Source organism: Amia ocellicauda, chromosome 14, assembly GCF_036373705.1.
Source record: "Amia ocellicauda isolate fAmiCal2 chromosome 14, fAmiCal2.hap1, whole genome shotgun sequence".
NCBI lineage: Eukaryota > Metazoa > Chordata > Actinopteri > Amiiformes > Amiidae > Amia > Amia ocellicauda.
Window position 1 is genome coordinate 4,247,237 of NC_089863.1, and position 24,174 is coordinate 4,271,410.

A 24,174-nucleotide genomic window follows, 5' to 3' on the forward strand; every position below is an offset into this window, starting at 1 on the left:
TAGCCATCAGATCCATTCAGGGTTTTCCATTCAAGTGTCTCAAAAATGACATGGAGCAAACTGACACCTGAAGATATCTGGACATTAAACAGATGCTGGGTGTTACACTGGAGAGGGGAAGAGAGGGAGAATGAGAGGAAGAAAGGGAGTGGGGGGAGTGGAAGATAGAGGGGGAGAGGAAGAGAGGGATAGGGGGAGAGGGGGAGTGGAAGAGGAGGGAGAGGGGGAGAGGAAGAGAGAAGGAGAGAGGGAGGGACAGAGGGGCAGAGGAAGATAGGGAGTGGGAGGGAGAGGAAAAGAGAGAGGGGGGAAAAGGAGAGAGAGAGAAGGGGGGAGGGAGAGGGAGAAAATGAGAGCGGGATGCAATAAAGCCATTTGACACAGATGTGGATTTGCACGCTTAGGGGCTACCAAAATCCAATCAGTTCTGGTTCATGAGCAACAAGACGGAGTTCACACAGAACACATGCTGAGCGTTGGGGGGGTTAGGGGCTGCAGCGTTAACCCTCGCCTGCCCGGGGCAAAGAGACCGACATCTGGTAGCCTGGGTCAGAGGTCACCGCACTTCGGGACCCCGGAGACTCTCCTCTGCTCTGCCCGGGCCGGTTCTCAGTCCAAAGCGGCTTTAATATAATTGCGTTCAGTGTTTTGATCACACTTTTCTCTGCCTGCTCGTCGTGTTGGCTTTCAGTAGCTCTGCAGTCGGAAACTCCCCCAGTTTTTACGATCTTGTTCAGCCACTTGACCTCACACTTGTGTTAGTGTGGGGTGGGGGGTGGCGTATTGACCTTTCATGTCGTTGATCCACAGCCGGGGGGGCGATGAAAACAGATATATATATTTTTTTTTCTCTGTCAACGAGCCGTGCAACAGTGAAGGTATTGTTTACAGCACGGCCTTGTCTAACTCAATCCGCTGGCCTCTAAGATCTGTGATTTCCCGCACCTGTCCTCCACACGGAGAACCGATTGACTGCAAGTGTATTTACCCTTTTATTATGAGTGTTATTATTATTACAACCCCAGGGATCTGGCCTCACAGAACTGGTAAGTGGTCTCAGAGTTCTTCATCATCATTATTACTATTATTATTATTATGATTACTCGTCTTGTCAAATCTCTTCTGTTTATTTACGTGAAAGTCTCGGAATTAACATATTGTATTATTATTAAGAATTAGAATAAGGATCTCCTACACAACAAACTGGTAACTAGGGCTTTATTAAGATTAAGATAAGATACAAAAGACTGATCAGGTTTATATTAAAAACAAACAACAACAAATACATCTCTTGATTGTGATGCCGATGAGTGATTTTTCAGTGTTGACTGCAGCCCGCTTTTAATAAATACACACACACACACACACACACACACTACGAGTTTACACTGGGGGGGCTGTTCTATATGCTTGTTACTGTACCATGAATAGCTTCCACTCCTACAGAGAACTACATCAGATTCCCAGCCCCTTGGTCTCTGAGCCTCAGTTAACTTGACTTCATCTACGTGTGTAAAACAGCAGGGATGCTACAAATGGGGGTCATAGCTGGACTCAGCATAGAGAAGGTATCCCCCCCCCCCAAACCCTGGTTGAAGAGAGCTAGCACAGATCTAAACCTCAGGCCCCCGTTACCGCACTGTGCTGTGGACAAATGAAAAACAACACACAATCCCTGCGACACTGAGGGGAACCCAGGGATGTTTTCTGGTTGGCCCAAATGCCGCTTCCCTTTTTGCGGTGTCACTGGTGGTGGTGTCATAAACAAACCACTGAAGTGTCATTGGCCCAAAGTCATCCGAGGGCCCGGGGCCATTCGGGAACCTCTGCGCCAGCAGTGAGGATCATCCGAGATGCCTCTGCGCTACAGGTTGTGTGGTTCAACCTCACAATGGGTATCAATCGGGCTGCCCACCGAGCATAACATGGACGCAGTCGTCTATGGGGGGTCTTGGCTAAGGACTGTCTGACGGTGTGGGGGCCGGGGAGGTGCGGGTCGGAGTGTAGGTGGTGGTGGAGGGGGCTGGCGCCGGGCAGCGTCCTCTCCGCTCCTGCCCCCGGAAGCCCCGCAGCTTGGGCGTCCAGTGGTCCCTCCAGAGCAGCGCCAGCGTGGAGCGGTCGGCCACCAGGCGGCTCTCGTCCGGCCCCGCCCCGGAGCCGATGAGCAGGAAGGTGCGGCCCACCTGCAACGGGGGGCAGCCGCAGCCCAGGTCCCGCTCCGGCACCCAGAGGGTCCGTTGCCCCCGGCGCACCCGGGGTGACCCGCTGCGGAACACTGAGGGCACCGACACGGAGAACTGCCACCAGGGCCCGGAGCGCTCCATGGCCTGGACCTGCACCTTCAGCACTTGGGGAGAGAAAGAGAGAGAGAGATATGGGGGAGAGGGGGGAAGAGAGAGAGAGATAGGGATGGGGATGAGAGAGAGGGGTCAGAGAGAGAGAGACGGGGTGGAGGAGAGATAGATGGGGAGAGAGAGGGGGGATTCGAGAGGGGTGGGGGGAGAAAGAGAGAGAGAGATAAGGATGAGAGAGTTGGAGGGGTCGGAGAGAGAGAGACAGAGGGAGGAGAGAGAGAGGGGTGGGGAGAGATAGAAGGTGGGGGGAGAGAGAGAGAGAGAGAGAGATCACTCAGAGGAATCACACAACCTCACACAGTCAGAGTCCTGTTACATTGTCCGTTCCTGTTGTCCCCTGAGGACCCGTGGCAGAGACCGATCTGCTCACCATAGTCCTTCAGGCAGTAGGTGCGCAGGTTCATCCGCACCCTCCCCTCCGCAGGCTGGCAGTAGCTGCTGCACCCCTCTCCTGGGCGAACGCACAACGACAACCACGAGGTCGAGGGTGACATAAAAAGTAAAAAAAAACAAAAGCCATTTTAAATGTTGTTGAGATATTTCGTAATTCCAGAAGTTAACCATTGGATGGATTGTGGTCTGAAACAGGATGTGGAGAGGTCTTGATATGTAATTTCTGCTGATTCATTATCATTTATGTCAAGTTTTAATTGCACAAAGTATAATATTCAATAAAAAATGTACACACCGATAATAATAATCATCATAATAACAGTAATAATGAATCTGCTTTATTTTATATAGCTCCTTTACATGCAGACATCTCAAAGTGCTTTATGAGCCAGGACAACCATGGACCCCCACAGGACTGCTCCATTTCCCTCTACCCTCTACTCCTGGGTTCTCAGACTGGGTTCCAGCATCTAGTCACAATGGTGTCCCTCCCATCTGGGGTTTTGAGGTTATGGCTAGTGGCTACATTGATTGATTGGTTACACATCTACAACAGGGTGTGCAGGCTGTAATGGCGGTCCCTATCCACCAGGCGGTGGCGGTGTGTGAGATTGGTAGTAATTTAAAGTTATGTGACGGTGTTTTGTCACCAGGGGTGGGTGCGTGGGTTTGAGTGGTCCAGGGGTCTCAGCCGCACCCTGCCCTGGGGGGTCGCCTCACCCTCTCACCTGTGCTGTACTGGAGCTGGTAGGCCGGGGGGGCGGTGGTGGTGGCGACCGGCTCCTGAATCCCTGCGGAGACGAAGAACCAGGAAGTCAGTAAGGGGAAGATACAGAACACACACACGACACACAGGGAGGGGAGGTGGGGTGTTATCGCTACAGGAAGATTTAGAGTATTCAGGCCTGTGGCCCCCTGAGGGGGGTACAGGGACCCCTCGGGGAGGCAGAGACTCACGGACGCAGGGCCTCAGCGGCGAGCGGCTCTGCTGGTACCCCGGGGCGCAGCGGTTGCAGGGCAGACCTGTCACCCCATCCCGGCAGCGGCACTGACCCGTCGTCTGGTTGCAGGAGCGACCCAGGGCCCCCACGGGATGACAGGAGCAGGCTGAGGGGAGAGAGAGAGAAAGAGGAGAGGGGGAGGTAGGGAGTGATGGAGGGGACAGGGGGAGGAAGGAGTGAGGAGAGAGCAGAGGGGGAGAAGAGGAGGGGCAGGGAAAGAGGAGGGAGTGAGAGAGAGGGAGGGGGGAAGCACATAGAAGAGGGATGGGGGAGAAAGAGGGAGAGGGAGAGGGAGAAGGAGGGGGAGGGAGCAGAGGTGTAGAGGAGGGGCAGGGAAAGAGGAGTTGAAGGAGAGGGGGAAGGTGAGGAAGAGGGGGATGGGAAGGAAAACCAAGGGTGAGGAACCAAGTTTGTTTCTCCTTTGTGGCACGTTGTACAAATTAACAGACAGAGTAACTCCCTCAGTAAGCCTTCTCCCTCTCCCTCTCTCTCTCTCTCTCCATGCTCTGCCACCATTTGAAGACCCCCCCCTCAATACGATCTTTCAGATTGTGTGTGAGAGTGACTGTAAGTCTGTCAGTGTGTGACTGAGTGACTGTGTATGTGTGTGTGTATGTGTGTGTGTGTGTATGCATCAGTGAGTGACTGTGTGTGAGAGTGAGAGTGAGAGTGAGAGTGTGTGTGTGTGTCAGGGAGTAAGTGATGCCCTGTGGTCCTGTGGAGTCCTCATACATCTCCTCTCCCTCTCTCTCTCCCGCTCCCCCACCCCCTCACTCACGGCGGCAGGCCCGGCGGTGGCTGATGTCCCGGCTGTGGTCGCGGGTGTAACCGTCCTGGCAGTAGTGGCAGTGCCGCCCGGTGGTGTGGTGGCGGCACTGCAGACACACCCCCCCGCTGTGCCGGCCCGACAGCTGGTAGAGCTCCATGCTGAACCGGCACCGGGTGGAGTGCTGGTTACACTGGCAGGCTGAGGGGGAGGGGGAGGGGGAGCAGGAGAGAAGGGAAGAGGGGCGTACGATGGAGAGAGGGAGTGGGGGAAAGGGGGAGAGGAAGGAAGGAAGGGAGGGAGATGAGGAGAAGGGAGAGGGGGAGATGGGGAGGGAGTGATAAGAAGAAAAGGAGTAGGGGGGAGAGGGGGAGCAGGTGGGAGAGGGTGAGAGGGGAAGTGAGGTAGAGGGGGAAAGAGGGGCAGGGAGAGTGAGTAAGAAGGAGGGGGAGGGGGGGAGAGATAGGGAAAGGTAGGGAGCAGGAGGGAGAGATAGGAAGAAAAGGAGCAGGATGGAGAGGGGGAGCAGAAGACAGAGAAGGAGAGGTGGAGCAGGTGGCGGGGGAGGGAGGGAGCAGGAGGGAGAGAGGGAGAGGTTGAAGGGGAGAAAGGGAGATTGGGTTAGTCAGCTCTGGTGGCCCGTGTTGAGGTATTTCTGAGCTGCCCTTTAAACGGAGACGCTGGGGGCAGGTGTCTCTTACAGTGGGGCAACAGGTGTCCAGGTGTCCAGGCCGAGCCCGTCCATGCCTGGCAGGGGGAGGGGGCTGCAGAGCCTTCAAGCCTGGTTCTCTCAGATTTCAAACAAGGCTGCCGTGGTGCTCCCCTCCCCCTCCTCTCCTCTCCTCTCCTCTCACCTGTTTGTGCTGATTTACAGCCTAAAAGTGGCAGGCAGGTGAAAGGTCACCGCTGGGGGGGGCGGGGGTGAGGAGGTTGGGAAGGATCATAAGGAACCCGGTGACCCGCCAGCCGAGATTTACGACCAAGGACATGACGACATCACAGACACAGCAAGTGTCAGGGTGCAGCCCCCGTGCACTGTGGGAAAGAAAATCCCTACGCTGTGGACAACTGGATGCCCTGAGGTCTGTCCACTGGTCACCGTCCAACATGTTGCTCTCGGTTTGTCTCAGTGTCAGGGATAGAGACAGAGACGGACTGAGATGGAGACGGAGAGAAGTTGCACACTGAGACACCCCCACTCCTCCAATAACAGAAATACAGCCACATATGATCACTGCACGCTGTGTGTTAGATATATTTGTGTGTGTGTGTGTGTGTGTGTGTGTGTGTGATTGTGCTGTGTGTCCCTGCAGGGGCCATAGTAAGGGCCACAGTCAGCGTATTGGTCAGTGTGTGACTGTGCTGTGTGTGTGTCACTGCAGGGGCCGCAGTGAGGGCCAAGGTCAGCGTGTCGGTCAGTGTGGAGCCCCAGTGCAGGACCAGCTTGCTGCTCCTCTCCCCGACCTCCCTCAAACCCTGGACCAACATCATTGATGTGTGACATGACTTTGCTGTGCAGGACTAGACTAGTGGTGATGGATTCACTTTTAATTTTCTTCGAGGGAGACTGACTAGCAGAAAGGCAGCTAGAGGGAAAGGACAGGATTGAGACAGTGAGGGAGAGACACATACAGAGACACAGATGGACACAGAGAGAGAGAGAGACGGATAAACACACAAACACAGACAGACAGAGAGAGATAAATACACACAGAGAGACACAGATGGACACAGAGATAGAAAGAGACAGAGAGAGACAGGCACAGTCACACAGACAGATGGATAAACACACACAAACAGACAGACGGGCAGGCAGAGGGCAGCACTGACTCACGGACGCACTGGTGTGGCTGGTGGGGCGTGGCTCTGTGCCAGGGCCGGTCGCAGTAGAAGGGCTGGCAGGAGTCGCAGTCGGGCCCGGCGGTGTGGTGCTCACACTGGCACAGCGCTGCGCCCGAGGCATCCCGGCGGCACCGCGAGCCATGCCCGTTGCACCGGCAGCGCCCGCCCACCTGCAGGTCGGCCAGGGCAAAGGTCATAGGGGCCGGCAGTGGGGGGGCGGCCGTGGTGTCCCTGAGATGTGCCGCGTGGTTCCGCCTACGCCGTAGCTCCCTACCCCCCCGGGGCCCCGTCGCAAGGGCATCCAGGCCCCAGTCGGCACACACCCCCTTGGCACATGCCTGCCCCACTCCCTTCTGCTTCTGCCCCCGCCCCTTACCCCGCCCTGCCCTGGTGCTATTCCTCTCCCCTTCCATCAGACTGACGCCCTTCTGCCCACCAAGCACCCTCTCTGAATCTGGGCCACTTCCCTTCTTGCCCCGTCCCTTCTGAGACCCTTCCCCTCGACCCACCCCGGCCCTCTTCCTCCCTCTGAAGTATTGCCCACCACTCGACCTCGACCCCGCCTCCTCCCGGGTCCTCCCACGCTTAGCCTGTGGCCCCTCCCCTTTGCCCATAGACCCCGCTTTCCACCAAGGGGAGCTCCCGGCCCCTGGCCCCGGCCATGGCCCTGGCCCCACACCCTCCCCGTGGAAAACCACACGGATGTCCGTGGCCGTAACCCAGTCCTGCAGCACGGGGCTGTAGTCGAAATCGGGGGCAGAGGGGCGGCCGTCCAGCATGGAGAAGGCCAGGACTAGGCCCCCCCGGTGCCTGTGCAGGGGCCGGGGGTCTGCACACAGGGGCTCACTCTCCTGGCTCTTGGAGGGCACCGCCAGGCTGGGGGGGACTCCGAAGCGAGCCAGGCAGCGGGGCGAGTAATACTGCAGGGGCCGCCAGCTCCGGCCATAGTCCATGGACTTCAGGATGGAGATGGACCCGAAGGCGGGCAGCTCCGCCTGGCAGAACTGCAGGCTGATGTAGGTGACTTCAAAGCGCCGGCCGAGGGGCACGGTCAGAGTCCAGTCCTTTGCCCAGGCTGCCCCGCCGCCGCCCCCAGGCCAGCAGCTGAGATTGTGGAGGTTGTGGAGGTCGGTGAGGGAGAGGACGGTCTCGGGGGAGGCCCCTCCGCTCACCGCCACGGGTACCCGGTAGGCTGCGTTGATGAATTCGGGCAGGCAGTGGCGCGGGCGCCCGTCGGCATGGTAGCAGGGGTCCTGGGGAGCCATCCATCTCAGCGCTGAGTGGGAGAGGGAGGGGGGGAGGAAGAAGAGGAGGAGGAGAAGGGCAGGGGAGGAGAAGGGAAAGCACATCGCCCAGGAGAAGCAGCTTCACCCAGCCTGAGAAACACAACACAACAAAACAACACATCAAATCACAATTAATGAAAAATAGGGGAACAAAATATTTTTGATTTATTTTTCTTCTCTTCATAACTAAACACAGCGAATCTCCTGGCTGCTCTCACAGGCGACAATTAGGACAAAGACTGACACTCAGAACAGGGGATGTGCCAACTGACTGGAAGACGGCAAATGTCATACCAATCCACAAGAAAGAGGACAAAACTGAGCCAGGAAATTACAGACCAATCAGTCTCACCTGCATTCCCTTTGAAAAGTGATTAGACAGAAAATAGCATCTTAATGAAAATCATATTCTTGGAGATAGTTAACATGGGTTTAGACGAGGCAGACCATGTCTTACTAATTTATTAGAATTTTTTGAACATGCAACTTCAGCTGTAGATAATGTGAAAGCATATGCTATGATATACTTCGATTTTCAAAAAGCTTTTGATAAGGTTCCACAAAGGATCCTCAAATTGGAAGCTGTAGGCATTCAGTGTAATGTAAGTGGATGGATTATGAACTGGCTGATGTATAGGAAACAGAGGGTGTCAATTAGAGGAGTCGCTTCTAACTGGAGTGAGGTTGTTAGTGGAGATCCACAGGGATCAGTACTAGGGCCTGTGCTTTTTCTAATCTATATCAATGGCAGAACCTGACAGATGAAATTCAATGTGGACAAGTGCAAGGTAATACATGCAGGTAACAAAAATGTCCACTATAATTACACTATGGGAGGTACAGATCTAGATGAAGTAACGCATGAGAAAGACCTAGGAGTCTATGTGGACTCCTCACTTTCTCCATCCAAACAATGTGGGGAAGCAATAAAAAAGGCAAACACAATGTTAGGGTATATTGTCAAAAGTGTAGAATTGAGAACAAGGGCAGTGATGTTCAGACTGTACAATGCACTAGTTAGAGCTCATCTGGATACTGTGGACAGTTCTGGGCTCCACACTTCAAGAAGGATATCGCTGCTCTAGAGGCAGTTCAGAGGAGAGGAACCAGACTTATTCCAGGTCTGAAGGGAATGTCCTACTGAGAGACTGAGGGACCTGAACCTTCTCACCCTGGAACAGAGGAGACTATGTGGGGACTTGATTCAAGTCTTCAAAATCATGAAAGGCATCGACCACATCAAACCAGAGGAGCTTTTCCAGATCAGCAGGGACACACACACCCGGGGAAACAAATGGAAATTGGGCTTCAAGGCATTCAAGGCAGAAAACAGGAGACACTTCTTCACACAGAGAGGCGTCACAATCTGAACAAACTCCCCAGCGATGTGGTTGAAGGATCGTTGGATCACTTACTTATTAATGGACACCAATCAAGCACGATGGGCCGAATGGTCCCCTCTCGTTTGTGAAATTTCTTATGTTCTTCTTATGTTCTTATGTTCCAAGTCTGGCACTACTTTATCTAAGAAAAACGATGTGGCTTTATCTATCTATTCATTTATTACATTTATTAGTTCTGCGGTATGTTTTATATCTTTATTCCAGAATCGGGGCACTGAGAGAGGAGTGGGGGGTCGTAAATCCCGGGTTCCTATAAACTGGGAGCGTAGACACCGACAAAAGTATAAAAATTAATTGTGTGCATGTCCAGATATATGGGAGGCTCGGAGCAGCTGCCGTAAGTCAGTCTAGGACGTATCTGTCAGTTTTATGGATCGGCTTCGTTTTGCACCAAAAGCTGCTTCCCCAGTCTGGACAGATGGGGCCCCCCGCGCTGTGGCCGGCGACTGGGGGGCCCCACTCTGAAGGGGGAGTGGAGAGGTGCTAGGTGGGCTGATCGGGGAAGAGAAAAATACCAGAGCAATCGAGCTATGTGTTTGGACATCTAGTGATGCATTGTTCTTTAACGCCATGACTACTACTACTGTGTGTGCGTGAGTATGAATGAGTGTGTGTGAGTGAGTGAGTGTGAGTGTGTGTGTGTATGAATAATCCAAGACTCTTTGTTTGTGTATCTGGGATTCTTCACACTCACTCTGGTGCTTCCATTTGGGCAAACAAAAATAAAGAAACATGCAAACAAGAAGGGCTTGGTTTTATCCGCTGTGGGCAGGTGCTCCTCAGGAGAGATTTTGTGTGGTTGTGTTGGTCTGCGTGCCCCCCAGCTCGTCCCCCAGGCAGGCGGGCAGTCTGTCAGGGGCTGTTTGATGGTGGTGAAAGGACCCCAAGCTAAAAACAGCCACCACACACACACACACAACATGCAACCCAGAGACATGCACAGATGCGCCCGAGCAAGCACAGACATGCACGCACACAACACACACACACACACACACACATACACACTCCAGAGATGGAATCCAGATCCATCTCTCTCTCCGTCTCTCTCCTTGGGGCTGGAATGCTCCTAACTGCCAGAGATTGATGAGCCTCTAACGAGCGCTGGACACTGACAGCGCAGTCAGCAGGAGGGGGTAAACTGCTCTGTGGGTGGGGGGGGCAGCGGTTCAATTAGCAATGAGCTTGAAATCCGAGGAGTGACTCGGGGTGGGGGGTGCGCGGAGAGGGTCACACATGAGATCTCTGACTCCTGCTGGACCGTCCTGACACAAACGCATCCCTGAGCCCACTGGGTATCAGCGACACGGACGGCAATTAAAAGAAGAGCAATTCTACTGCTGCTTCTGTGATTGTTGCAGTGTAGTATAGTGTAGTCTACTGAAGCATAGTGAAGTGTAGTGTATTGCAGTATAGTATAGTATATTGCAGTGCAGTGTAGTATTGTGTAATGTAGTGTAGTATAGTGTAGTCTATTGTAGTATGGTATAGTATAATGTTTTGCAGTAAAATATAGTGTAGTGTATTGCAGTGCAATGTGGTATTGAGTAATGTAGTGTAGTCTATAGCATTATAGTATAGTGTAATGTATTGCAGTACAGTGTAGAGCAACAGGTTTCATTAACCCCCTCCAAAATACAATTACACTGTAAAAAGCTACCATCTGTGCACAGGGGGATTTTGATATCGGATTTAAAAGAAACACAGAAAAAAACGTGTAAAATATCAACTAAATGGCAAAAAGAAAAAAAAACGGAATAATTTATCACCACTGGGATTAAATTCCCCGAAGTGACCGCAGACCTGTAATGGGACCCAACTAATTTTCCAAACTCATTTCTTCGGCGCATGAAAGGGGAAGCGACTCCAAAGGGTCGGGGTTAAACTGGAATGTCGCTAAAGGCAGGATCCGGTTTCCGAGGCGTAGAGCCGCGGGGCGTTGGATGAGATCGCAGAGCATGCCGGGAAGCTCTATCGTCACCGGAAACGACAACACCCAATTATAAGATAAACTGCACTGACAAAATCGAATCTACAGAAGCTTATTAGCTCCGAAGAGGAAACAAGAATGATTGGATAAATATAATTATACAAATTGATTGAAGCATATACAACCATTTTATTTTTTCCAAGTCCATATGGTTATACTGCACCAAGTATTACCCCCTGCAACTAAAAAAGAATGAATGTAATGTATTTTGGATCCTCTTATAGAATTATCTGAATCTCAAAGCAAATGTATCTGTTATTAAAAACATTAATTATTGCGAAACCACCCAATATTATTATCGTATTAACGCAATTGTTTTCCCTGTTGCACTAATAAGCTCCTTGCAATGTATTAGTAGCAGGGCTGTCTCGAAGGAACAATTTTTACCTTCGAACGTTCGGAACACATTACGTTTCTAAGCTTCGTTGGTGCTAATGTGCATAATTTATCGATGACGTCACATTAGCTACTAATGTATAGATTTGAAAGAAAATCCAGTTTTGTTTTGTTTTGTTTTTTACAGGTAATCCATATAAACAAAATAAAACATGGAACAGTAATCATGTTTTTATTTATTTTTACAAGCACACGGTTTTATGTAGGCTATAGCTATTGATTGAGTAACTTAGACTGGTCCACAGCCATGCTGGCACGGGATAGTGCTCTTTCAGAAGAAGAAATATATCAATGTAATTCTATATTTTCAAAATACATTGTTTAAACATAATCTGGTCCAATGCCTGCTGATATGACAGTGGCAACTGAGAGACTTTTTATGACGGTTTCGAACTTAGTAATATGCTATACAACAACTTTGATTTAAGTAATGGGCAGTATGCAAATCTACTGTTTTAATTTAGACAGTGGGACAGTGTGGTTTAGTATTATTTCACAGCAGTAAACACACCTCATCGTTCGTTGTGAGTGCAACAACAAATCTTTGTATTTATTATTACTCCTTTGGCCTTTTATGCCTCTACCTACAATCCTCCGCACCGCCCCGCCTTTACCCCATTAACCCTTTATTGGGTGTGGTGGTACGCTACAGTATTCAAACATTGTTAGTTTCTATTAACAAGAGAAAAACAAATCGATGTGATTGTCACACGACGAACCTCCGAAGGTTTGGAGACAGAACGAACCATCGAACCTTCGAACGTTCGAAGACAGCCCTAATTAGTAGTAGTATAATAGTATAATCTGCTAATAAAATGCAGTAAGATTGTATTATTGCCTGATCACGATCACTAAAACAAGTTTCTGTAAAGATACACAGGAAGGAATATATTAAATTACATACATTCCCTAAACAAATACATTTAGCAATCTGATTTAATCTGTGGACGCACACGTTTGTATTATAATTATTATGATGATCCATGTATTAATTTGTGAAGACAACCCAGTGAGTTATCCTGGTTGTGAACACTGGTCAGGTGGCTTGGATTTCTTGTAGAGTTTCTAAAGTTTTGACGTCAGAGGTCAGAGGTCAGTGACCAGTCGCCCCGGCCCGGCTTGGCTGTCCATCAGCCTACCTGTCAAAGCGTTGTTCCTCACAGAGGAGGCCTAAATCCCCGTGTTTGAAAAGGCAGCGCAAACCAGATGAGGGATTTGGCTGAATTTAACATTCCTGGTCACGGACTGGAGTGAAACTCCAGCAATCTGGCAAACACGAGGGAAGGAGGTGGGGGGCTGGTGTTTCACAATCACGGGATTTTTTGTATTTTACATTAATAACAATAAATAAACACCAGTATCCAAATTATCATATCATCACATAGTTTTACGTCATTGACTGTTGTATTTCTTAGTTTTAAGCCTAAATAACGTCTCCCACCACAATCCTGCCCTGAAGGTAGATTAAACACCTCGAAAACTAAATCTATATATTATATACTTAGCCTATATCTATGCGTGTGTGTAAATATATATCGGCCTATACTTTATATATATATATATATATATATATATACATACATATACATATACATATACACACACACATTACATATACAATAGGGATGCGATTGAGAACAACGGAGATCCCTCTTCCCTTTATTGGTAAATAAGTAAATACACGTAATTGTGCACTCTAAATTAAATTGAACACACTCTGTTTCTTCAAGGACAACACAATTTAGTGTAAAAATTCACCAAAGCGCAAACACTACAATGTGTCTTTTTAACAAGTCTGTGTGGGGGAAACATTATTGTATTAAAAATACACATTATAGTTTGGGAAATTGTGTTGTCCATGAACAAACACGGAATATGTTCAATTTAACAAAATATTTCTAAGAGTGTAGATGTTTTTATTTTTTTCTTAAAGAAAATAATATTAAAGACAAATATTAATTGGACTGGGCGCACCAAATAATTATACAACAAACACACCGCGTATGACGTCATAGAGGCTGTAACGGACTGATCCCCCACCGCATTCCAGGCTATTCCAGAGGAGTGCGAGTTATCTGCCCCATCCGGGATATCTGAGGGTGCCGTCTATTTTAGCAGCGGCCGGCGCTGGAGGAATGGCGAGCCCGAGGGGAGGGATTATCGGGGCTTGGATGTTTAACAAATCGCCTCGTCTTTAGTTCACACCTTTCTGACAGCTCTACCTCGGCCCAGAGAACTCGGGTTACTCAAGGAACAGAAGCGGAACAAGAGAGAGCGAGAGAGAGAAATATGGCACTGAAGCTCAGCCAACTGAGCCAGATTAACACCATCGATCTTCAGAACAGCACCAGCAAAAACTCCCGGCACAAACCATGAACCAAATGTATCTAATCTGGAAGACAATTATGGAAAAATGAAATCAAATTAAACCATAAGCTGCAATGCTATCTGGCCCTAAACAAATAATTTACCCTGGCAGAATATCTGGTCAGGGTTAAACCACAGCCTGGCCGTAGAAACTGGCCCGCACAAAAACACCTGGATAGCCAAAGAAAAGATGCTGTGCGGACACTGATCTGGGAGAGGTGGAGACCTATCCTGTCCTAAGCACACAGATAAACGTGGAATAGACATCCCGTAAACCGAGAGAGGCCGATGACTCTGGCAACCAAAGAGTGAAAATAACATTTAACACATGAGAGTGTGAGAGAGTGTGTGTGAATTAGTGTATTTGTTTGTGTGTAATTCTGTGTGTGAGAGTGTCTGTGTATTCTTAGAACTAATGTGTTCAATTTAACACATTCTACGTTCGTTCAAGGGCAACATAATGTTTTAAAACGATAGAGTGCGAGTGTGTCGTGTGTAAATGTGTGCTTGTGTGCGTGTGTATTTAGGCGGTGTGATGTTAATTCATTCTGTTTTTGTTTAAAATCCGTTGTGTGGATTGTTGATTGAAATCTATGCGTCACTTTATGGATTAACAGACAGAAACAAACAAGAGAAACAACTAATATTTGATTGATTAATCTGTTAATATCGTTTTGGTCCAGATGGGCACATTAAGAATTTAATACTTAATCATCTAATTTAAGAAGCACCGATTAGAGTTTTCAAAAATCTGTTTCAGAACATTTTTCCAAATAGTATTAATAAAATGTTTTATGACCAAACCGGGTCCTGTATTTTTGACATGTCTGACTGAAACCAGACGTTCCGCCGTTTAATTTCTATTGAAAAAAAGTGTATTTAATGTTGTAGGACAGGGCAATTTGTATGTATATGTTTAATGCATGCGCTTTTAAAATAATATGGTTTAATACAAGTTGAGAGAGAGAGAGAGAGAGAGAGAGTGTATTCGGTAAAATAACATCTTGTAAAGACATCGCAGAGCCGAGTCGTTCTTCATCTCAGCGCTTCTCAGCCAAGTTTAAGCCGCAGCCAAAAAAAGATTGTATTTTTTTCTTCCTTCTTTATATTGGTCTGTCTGGTGTCGTACCTATATAGGCTGCGAGTTCAGTCTGGATCTAGGGAGAGCGACAGGGGAAGTGTGTTACTTTAATATAACCATTTAATATGGATCCAGTTGTATAGTAACACCCTTTCCCCCGTGTCCCCTCTATGGCCAGTCCGTGTGTACTGGGAACACAGTGTCATGAGGGAAACCGTGCGACTCTAGACTGTCCCGGTACCGACATATCTGATCCAATTTATATAAGCATGCACATACATTCTTAGAGCTATTGTTTTATATTGAACACATTCTGTATTTGTTGAGGGACAACACATCTCTATGTTAACATTTACCAACGCAAAACACGATCATAATTTTTAGTACAAGTCTGTCTATGGGAAAGCACAACACTGTGTTACAAATAATGTAATTTGGTCAATTTTAACACAAGTTCTAAGAGTGCATTTACACACACACACACACACTTTTTTGAATTCATATTAGAAATGGTTATTATGATTATAAATGACACCCTATTGCGTTTTGATTGATTGATTGGTTGTGGCTTCCTGCAATAAATTATACCGCAGTGTAGAGATTGGTAGTATTCAGTTTTGATCTGGTTTGCCAAATCACGTTAAAATATCTCACTCGATGGTGCTGGCGGTCCTCCCAGTCTCGGTAATGTGTGAAAACAACAGTGTAACATAATATAATAAAGCGTAATTCATATATCTTATTTATTACTGTATTGGAAATGTAAAATATCTGTATTATCAGCCCGGGGAGCGGCCTGCCTTATAAAATGGACGAAGCTCGTTGTGTGTCGAATTCTCGGCCTATGTGTCTCAGAGTCCACAATTAAATTCAGTTTACTTATAGCGCATATAATTTACAAGTTCCAAATAATAATAATAATAATAATAATAATAATAATAATAATAATAATAATAATAATAAATAATAATAACAACAACAACATACAAACCAATCAATAAATAAGAATGCATTATAATAACCTTTGACAGTAATAATAATAATAATAATAATAATATGAAATTATTACGGAATTATTATAAATATAAAATAATAAGCAGAAGAAAACACAGTATATTTTGTTAATTAATTGGTACTGATTTGGATAGAAAGAGTGAGAGATTTGCGACAAACATCCATATAAACGAGTTAGAAACCACAGACCCTGTGAAATATTAATAAACAAATGCATTAAATTATAATTATTGTTGCAGTAATAAACCTAAACCATGAAATGACTGAACATTAAAACTATGCACAATGTAGCAGGAATAATAATAATATTTTACATGAATACATCAAATACGTTATTAAATATGCAACTCAAAATATCAATGTTCACTGCGTTACCCATTATTACACATTTAGAACTCTGTTAGAATTTACCAAATTAAAAAACAATAATGTGTCTGTGTAACATACTAATGTGTATTTCTAAGACAACAATGTGTTTCTCCCCACACAGACTTGTTAAAAATACGTTATGTTGTTGTGCTTTGGTGAATTTAAGTCTAAGCTATGTTGTCCTTGAACAAACACAGAATGTGTTAAATTTAACACATTCGTGACTGTATTATTATTATTATCATCACCCACGAAACATAATTGTAAACCGCTTAACCACCGTTTGACAGCGGGCAATACATTTTAATGACAAATCCCCCAGTTGCAGCTCAATCTCTCGCTCCGGACTCCCGGGTTGTGTTTCTGAATGATTGCCATTTCCTTCGTGCATCAGACTTAAATCAAGGTTTCCGTTTCCCTCCCGATGGGCAGCGTACTCTACTGTAATGTAAAATATTCACAAGAAGCCTATATATGTAAAGTATTTCATGTTGCCAATTTATGTACTGAATAACTGATTGATTTAATTTATATAGTAGTTCATATTTAAATCTACCCCTCACCTTAAAAGAACAAGTGTCTGACCTGTAGGTTAAAATTGGTCGATATACAACGTTGAACTCGTTTTTAAATTCACAGGCCTATCTGTAAATTACTACTAACTGTACATAACTGAAAGTGCGCTTTTGTAATAGTAACAATAGGAAATTTTTAATAACAATCAAACAACAACAGCAACCATATTAATACTTAACAACAACAATAGTATTAATAATAATAATAATAATAATAATAATAATAATAATAATAATATTATTAAACCCAGTTTTCGACAGTATATTTACAAAGATGTGATTAAACACAAGTTGAGGATGTAGTGAGAAATAACAAATTATATTTAAAAACAATAGAGAAAGACGTGGAAATAGCATTAGAAAAGGCGCGGGTATCCTTACAGCGTGCGACGCGTTCTGCACAGAAGACCCGTATATTGATTATGGCTATAGCCCTTACAGTCTATATAGATTATATCGTTCTTATCACACGTTCTCGTTTTTTAAAGCAGAAACGTTTCTCTGTAAATATTCGGTCACAGCACACGCATAAAAACTTACACCTTTACCTGTATATTATGTATTTTTATTATTATTATGAATAATAATAATAATAATAATAATAATAATAAAGTCTAAATCGAGGAAGAAGTTTCATTTTAAAAATCAGGAATATTCTCTTCTGTTCAAAACCACAAAAACACCTTCACATGTTCTTGCCTGTCACAGACCCTTGTGATCGCCTCACAGGATTGTCATATATTTGCGTTTCTCTTGTGAACTTTTTCCCATCCGAGAAATGTGAGTTTAAGGTCAGCGATCCGCACTTGTACCGATATAACCATGAGCACATTTTTCTTTTACTGGAATTACGTGTGAACACAAACGCGCAATATGATGTAGGCTACTTGTTTACAGCAATTAAATATAATAATAATAAAAATCACATCATAACAATACAGGCAGTAAAATTAATAAATACATATCTGATTCCCTGTAAACCTGTGCAGAGTTTTCTATTCTACGCTTTGAGACCAGCTTTAGGCTCCGTGTCTCGTCCACAGTGTTGCGCCAAAGTGTTTAATTGTACATCGTGAAAAACAAACAAACAAGCAAGCAAACACCCCGAGAGAGTGGGTGATATCAATTAAGAACAAACCGACAGTTAATTAAGCCGACACCCCAATTAATTACCTTGCTCGTTCGCGGTCTAGGCGTATCGCTTCGGCGCCTCTTGGTTTGGACGGCACAAGTGACTGGACTTGGGGGGGGTCCATAAACGAGTTGGTAGAGGGAGAGAGAGAGAGAAGCATGCAGGCAGGCAGGGTGATGTTTGTGTGTTTGTGTGTGTGTGGGTGGGGGGGTAAATGTGCATACCCGTAGCGCCACTCACCATATCAGTGCCAAGTCTTGTCTGCCCAAGTGCCATGTCTCTCGGTGCCACCCTGCCCAGGCCCGGTCACCCTCACGGCTCCACGGGAACAGACTCTCTCTCTGCCCCGGTCCCGGACCCAGGAGGGAAGGGGCTTTCCGCTGGTGACGTAGCAAATCCCTCCGTGGCTCGTACCCAGACGCGTGTGATTAGTTTCCTAAAGGTCGTATTTACTTAATTGAAGCCTTGTGTGGCGTAATTAGTCAACCGACCCATTGGGCTGGTTGAACAGTTATCCCGGTTCAGGCTTGGATTGAAGACGCATAGAAGCCCCATGACTGTTATTTTCAATGAGAAGAAAAAAGTTGAAAACTAAATAATAAAACGAAACACACACACAGCGGCCAGTTCTCACGCTTTTTACACCATGTCAGCTTTGGATTTATTGGGGCAGAGAGATTGAGAGACGCGGTGACAGAGGTGGGGGGCGGAGGCGGCCGGACGAGTGAGGGAGAGACAGATGCAGGGAGAGCCAGAATATTCCAGGGACACGCATAAATCTGATGGATTACTTCCCCCTGGCCGCCTGTTTTGCAGGTGCGTGAAGAGAAAGGAGAGACCATAAAATAAGAGCAAATCCTCAATTACCACTCGGTGCACAGCACTCCCGCGAAGGTGACGTAAGACAGAAGTGACGTAAGACGGCAAGAGACAGGCTAAAGCGACAACAACAAAAACAGGGATCCGATCACTCTAAAATGTGGTCGGCCTGCCAACGCTAATCTCAATTACTTAATTGAACCCTTAATTAAACTAATTATTCCTGAAATCAGAGTCTTCATTACTTTAAACAGTAGGGTGTTAACTATAGAATTGTAAAAAGAACGTAGTGAAGAACTAACTTTTTAATAACAAAAATTAAAAAGTAAACTAAGCAGATAAAGTAATTGAGAGCACAGTTGGAACAAAAACCAGCAAGGTTGGGAACACTGAATTAAGGTTTTCAATCACTGAGTACTGAAGTTAGGAGTGTCAGACTCCAGTCCATTGTCTGCTGGTTTTTGTTTGAATAAGAGCTCCCAATTATTTAGTGAGGTAGGGTTTAATATCTAAAACCATTTTATTTTTATAGCAAATAGCTTACAATTTGATCCCTCAAAACATTGAATGCTCAGGACATTACAGAGTAAGGAGAGAGTAGTGTTCACTTTATGGTTTAATTATACCAATTAAGGAGCAAATAGAATGAAACCCTGCAGACACCCCACGATTGCAGTCATTACATTAACAGGCTTGGAGAATCATTAAACCTATGGGATTCAGATGCAGGGTCAAGGGGGACTCCTAGATTCTTAGTGGACTAAAAGTGAGAGTGTGGGGTTCGATTCCCTTGGGGCACACCTGTTAGGAGAAGCATGGGAGAGCAGTAGGCAAAGACTGGAAGGTTGGCCTGGAGGATGGAGTGATGGGGACACACACACACACACTTGAATCAGCAAGAGATAGTGGCAGTGGAGTGAGGCCTGCAGAAGCTGAACAACACGAGGGTCAAAGTGGTGAAAGGGAGTTTGGATTTTTTATTTTTTTTCCCTACTTCTAGAGTTGGAGGGAGTGGGTAAAGAGGGAGAAAAGGTTGGAAGGATTAGCAGAATTCAAAGTGCATTGAAGCAAGACTATTGAATTGAGAAGAAATCAGAGAGGGCAGTCAAGAGTTTGGACCTCTTCCCCGTCTTCACAGCAGGACATGGAGTGAGGGGAGGTTGAAGGCAATCTAGGGCTCAGCAGATAATCAAGGGAAGTAGTACAGTTGACAGAAAGGAGTTGAAGGGAGAGCAGTGGAAGGAGGAACATCAGAAAGTGACAGGAGTGACTAGGGTGGAGATTGAGTGGTGGGCTGGGAGGTCCAGAGGGGCCAGTGTGGAAGGGGAGGATCTACAGAGGATGAGGTCCAGCTGCCAATCTTGGGACAGGGACTGTGCCCAGTTCTGCTGTGGCAACAAACATGCAGGCACTTGCTCCAGGCCAGGGAGCTAGAGAAACCCAGCACCTTAACTTAGCCAGGATTTAAGACGTCTTCTAGAGGAAGAGATCAGGTCAGAAGACTAAAAGTAGATCAGTGGCAAACCGAAGCCCCCAGCTAAGCACAGAGGACAGTGACCAATGCAGAAATGAGTCCGAGGCAGCAGTTTAGAAAATAAGCACATCTTTAATAGGTCATCACCCCCCGACAGTTACTGTTTGACAGGCTCCCCCTGGCGTCGAGCTCTCGCCACAACCACCAGCACCAGAACACAGAAGGCAAGCGCAGTGCAGGCGGCCACTCCCAACACACTGTAACTGAAGGCCAGGGGCACTGTGGAGACAGGGGAGGGACAGGCAGGTCAGTAGACTCTGCCAGGGCTCGACCTGGTGTCCAAGATCTCTCCTCCACACTCACCTCCACTAAGCAAGTCCTTCTCAGACGCGGAACTATTTGGCAGCTCAGAGAGCGTCAGGATCAACTCTCCACTGGACACCACTGCGGTCTCCCTAGAGGTCCTTTTCATTGGGGCAAGAGCTCTTTCTGCAGGGAGGGAAGAGAGAAGTACAGGGAAGGCCACAGGAACAATTAAGGTCCATGTGTACTAAGGAGACCAGAGACAGCTTCTCACTTGGTCTACTGCACTGCTGGACACAGGTGTCTGTGGAAGTGGGATAGCACACTGCTGCACTGCAGTGAATGAACACCTGGGAGATGGAGGACAGCAAGACAAGATTAAAGGTCCCAATTAGAGTTTTGGGGAAAACAAAACCTAGTCTGCTGGTCAATAGGCCAATGACTCACCGTCTCCGTCAGTGGGGTCCGCGAGACCTGGTCTACAAAGGCGAACATCTGGACCATGAAGCGCTTGTAGTGCGTTGGGTACAGCAGCCCAGAGGAGCCACCCACAGGAATCAAGCTGGTCTGGTACAGGTCATCTCTGTATGGACACCTGGAAGGACAACCACACCCAGGTCAAAAGCTCTGCCTAAACAAACAAGCTGGCCAGTCAGAGATACAGGGCTCCCATTACCCATTGACCAGCAGGCTCCACTGGGGCTGGCCAAGGGGGTTGGATGTGGATGTTGCCCAGCAGTCTTCCAAGGTCAGGATGATGTTGGGGTCAGTCCTGTTCAGGATGCGAACCTCAACATACACAGGATCCCGCAGGACCTTGGTCACAGGGTAGTCCACATCCCTGTAGTACGAGTCATACACAGCTTCTACAGAGGAACAGCAGGGGCGTTAGGAAGCCAACATGCATTGGAAGCCATTCACTGCCACGGCCCTGTGGACGGCTGGGCACAGTACCGGTTGCAATCCTGAGCTCCACATTGAGAGGTCCTGGGACCACAGCAGGAGGTGGAGGGGCCACAGTGTTGACGATAGCCTCCAGAGGAACCACCTCACCATCCGAATACCTGCACTGGAAAGACAACCTGGAGGAAAATAGGGATCCATTAGACGGAATGGATCCCAGCAGAGTATGAAGTAGAGGACACTTCTAGACTCACTTAAAGATGCTGTCCCTGGTGATAGAGCCCAGAGGTCCATCTTGCACATCCACTCCAGAGGACAGCATGTTCTCATACAGCAGGTCTCCCCCCTCAGCCTGGAACACCAATCACAGCCCACATTAGACACCAGACAGGGGGCACAGCAGGCAGCAGCTCCACACAGGGCTGCGATGCTCCTGGCAGTGCTGGGAGAGGCTCACCTTCAGGATGCTGCCACAGGCACTGACAGGGAACTGGAACTTGGCAAAGCCAGCAGTGGTGCCAACAGGACTGCAGGGGGCGCTCTGACCCCCCAGCAGGCTGACGGTATCGAGGCTCAGCGGAGGGGTGGTGACGTCCCTGGGCACCACAAGCACGAACTGCCCATCCGTGGTGCACTGCACCGTCACTGCAGGGAGAGGGCAGTATTGTAGCGAGGATTCAATTACACCAATAAGAGACATGGCTGTAGATTTAGATTTTAATGGTGAACCTCTCACCATTATTGCTGTAGTAACAGCGCTGTCTGGCCCTCTGATCAAAGCAGCAGTCACTCGCCTCACAGTCCACGATACTGAAAGCCGGGTCTCCACACGCCATCTTCTCAGCCTCACTGACCTGACATTTCTGAACCTGGGCTAAAGACACATCAATGGCTGCTGCCAGCAGCACAGAGACAGAAATCCAGACCCACACACTGATCCTCGAATCCTCCATTGCAAAACACTGGAAACAAAATAGCAAGAACCGGCGCTCAGCTCCTTAAATACTACGGTGCCCTGATTGGCGGAGGGCTGCGATTGGACGATTGCTGAAACAATCCCGCAGGATGGGTGCTGAATTATCAGCCAATCGATTTTCTCACATTCTTGTGCGTTTTGTATTTTGTACTGCTTGTATTACTGCGCTTTTGTAATGCTTTGAACTGTGTCTTGTGTAAACTGTAAAGCTAGGCACACACTACATGAATTTTAGCCCGATTTAGCCATCTGAGAAATCTGTGTATTATTTACAACTCGAATCGGTACGGGTCGTGTAAGGTGACGTGATCAGTCACACATTCGAGGAGACTGGCAGCAACCAATCAGAATCGAGCTGATTGAAGAAGAAAAGAAACATGAAAGGAGAATTCGATTTTCCTAAGTATTTATTCAAATACTTCAATACAAATAGTTGTTTTTGGGAAGGAGTTTACTAATTAAACCAATATTTTCAAATTACAATACCAATTCATATCTTGTAATTGACCCAGTCTCCGCAATGCATATTGTGGGATGGATATAGCATAGCATAGCAACAGCTGCGAGCTCGTGAGTATCCAGCTCGATGTTGGTTTACTTTTTCTAACGTGAAAAATCTCACGCATTGACGTTTTGAAAAGGGGATAGCGTTGAGATGCGAGTGGGTGTAATTGATCATACAGATCCAGATAAGTGTTTTGTCTTATTTTAGAGCCGTGTTCATATCCAACTATCACAATGGAGTTCTGTCTGCTGGAATACAGGTATAAGTCAGAGATAAAAAGAAAGGTAGAAAACATCACTACAATCCGACCTCTGGGCAAAACAGCATCGGAGAGGTTAAGAGACTTGTGTCCGAGACCGGCTCCTCAATATAAGATGCAGAGTCCATTGGCGCCCCCTAGTGACTGGAGCGGTACATTTTCTCCAAAGCTGTTCTAGTTTGCTGTAGTAAATAACTACATTTCTTCCACCTATAAACGAGTTTAAAGCACATACTCCCTCTTCAACTTGTGCAAAGACCATCTTACCAGAGCTAGAAAGTCAAGGATCTGCTTTTAATCGATGTGTTCTTGGTGCCCTCTCTACGCTATGCTAGTAGCAGAGGGAAATCCCTCACTTTATCCCCACCTCCAACAGAAGTGCAGTGAAGTGTAGGTGCAATATAGAGCCCCATTACATTTACACATGACTGTGGGCACTATGCACTAGCTCCCTGGAAGTCCATCATATAACACAGCAAGATAAATATTTGAGAATATAAATTAAGGTGGGGGTAAACCCCAGGGCGTGGGGGGGGCGTGGGGGGGCGTGGGGGGGGGGGGGGGGGGGCACTTGTCAGAGACGCCACCACCTTGATGGAAACTGATTCTCTACCCTTGAAATTCAGAAGTAAAATAAAATATACCCTTTATTATAGGAAGGAATGAGTGATCAACCTAAGAACACTTAAATGTGTCCTACACACAGGTTACAGTTTATTACTGTTGAGTACAGCCCAACACAGCAGAAACTGGATCATTCCAGTCAGGTGAGTGTGCAGGAGGGCTGAGGAAGCCTGAACACAGAAGAGCAATGACACCAGGGTCCACTTGCTTTCACACTTTTATTAGATCTTCAGCACCAGTCTACTTTGCCCCCTCCCCCCCAACAGACCCCAGGACAGAAATGTCAACTCCTCCAGGAGACACCTAGAAAGGAAGAGAAACTCATTAGAAGCAACACTATCC

At 47.1% G+C, this 24,174-nt stretch overlaps 2 protein-coding genes across 2 annotated transcripts; both read right to left on the reverse strand.

Moving 5' to 3' along the window:
• Nucleotides 1-1,204: 1,204 nt before the first annotated feature.
• Nucleotides 1,205-18,464, reverse strand: ntn5 (netrin 5). Its single transcript, XM_066722530.1, has 9 exons — nucleotides 18,210-18,464; nucleotides 18,011-18,077; nucleotides 7,055-7,732; nucleotides 6,349-6,622; nucleotides 4,527-4,715; nucleotides 3,705-3,854; nucleotides 3,476-3,538; nucleotides 2,725-2,805; nucleotides 1,205-2,347 (listed from the first exon to the last, which is right to left on the reverse strand). The coding sequence occupies exons 3-9, from the start codon at nucleotides 7,703-7,705 to the stop codon at nucleotides 1,956-1,958; spliced, it is 1,800 nt and encodes a 599-aa protein (XP_066578627.1). The 5' UTR covers nucleotides 7,706-7,732; nucleotides 18,011-18,077; nucleotides 18,210-18,464; the 3' UTR covers nucleotides 1,205-1,955.
• A 1,910-nt stretch (nucleotides 18,465-20,374) lies between these two features.
• Nucleotides 20,375-22,437, reverse strand: LOC136767998 (zona pellucida sperm-binding protein 4). Its single transcript, XM_066722061.1, has 9 exons — nucleotides 22,205-22,437; nucleotides 21,926-22,113; nucleotides 21,723-21,820; nucleotides 21,520-21,647; nucleotides 21,242-21,431; nucleotides 21,013-21,160; nucleotides 20,840-20,915; nucleotides 20,626-20,751; nucleotides 20,375-20,541 (listed from the first exon to the last, which is right to left on the reverse strand). Exons 1-9 carry the CDS (start codon nucleotides 22,419-22,421, stop codon nucleotides 20,420-20,422), a joined length of 1,293 nt encoding a protein of 430 aa, XP_066578158.1. The 5' UTR covers nucleotides 22,422-22,437; the 3' UTR covers nucleotides 20,375-20,419.
• Between the last annotated feature and the right edge of the window lie 1,737 nt (nucleotides 22,438-24,174).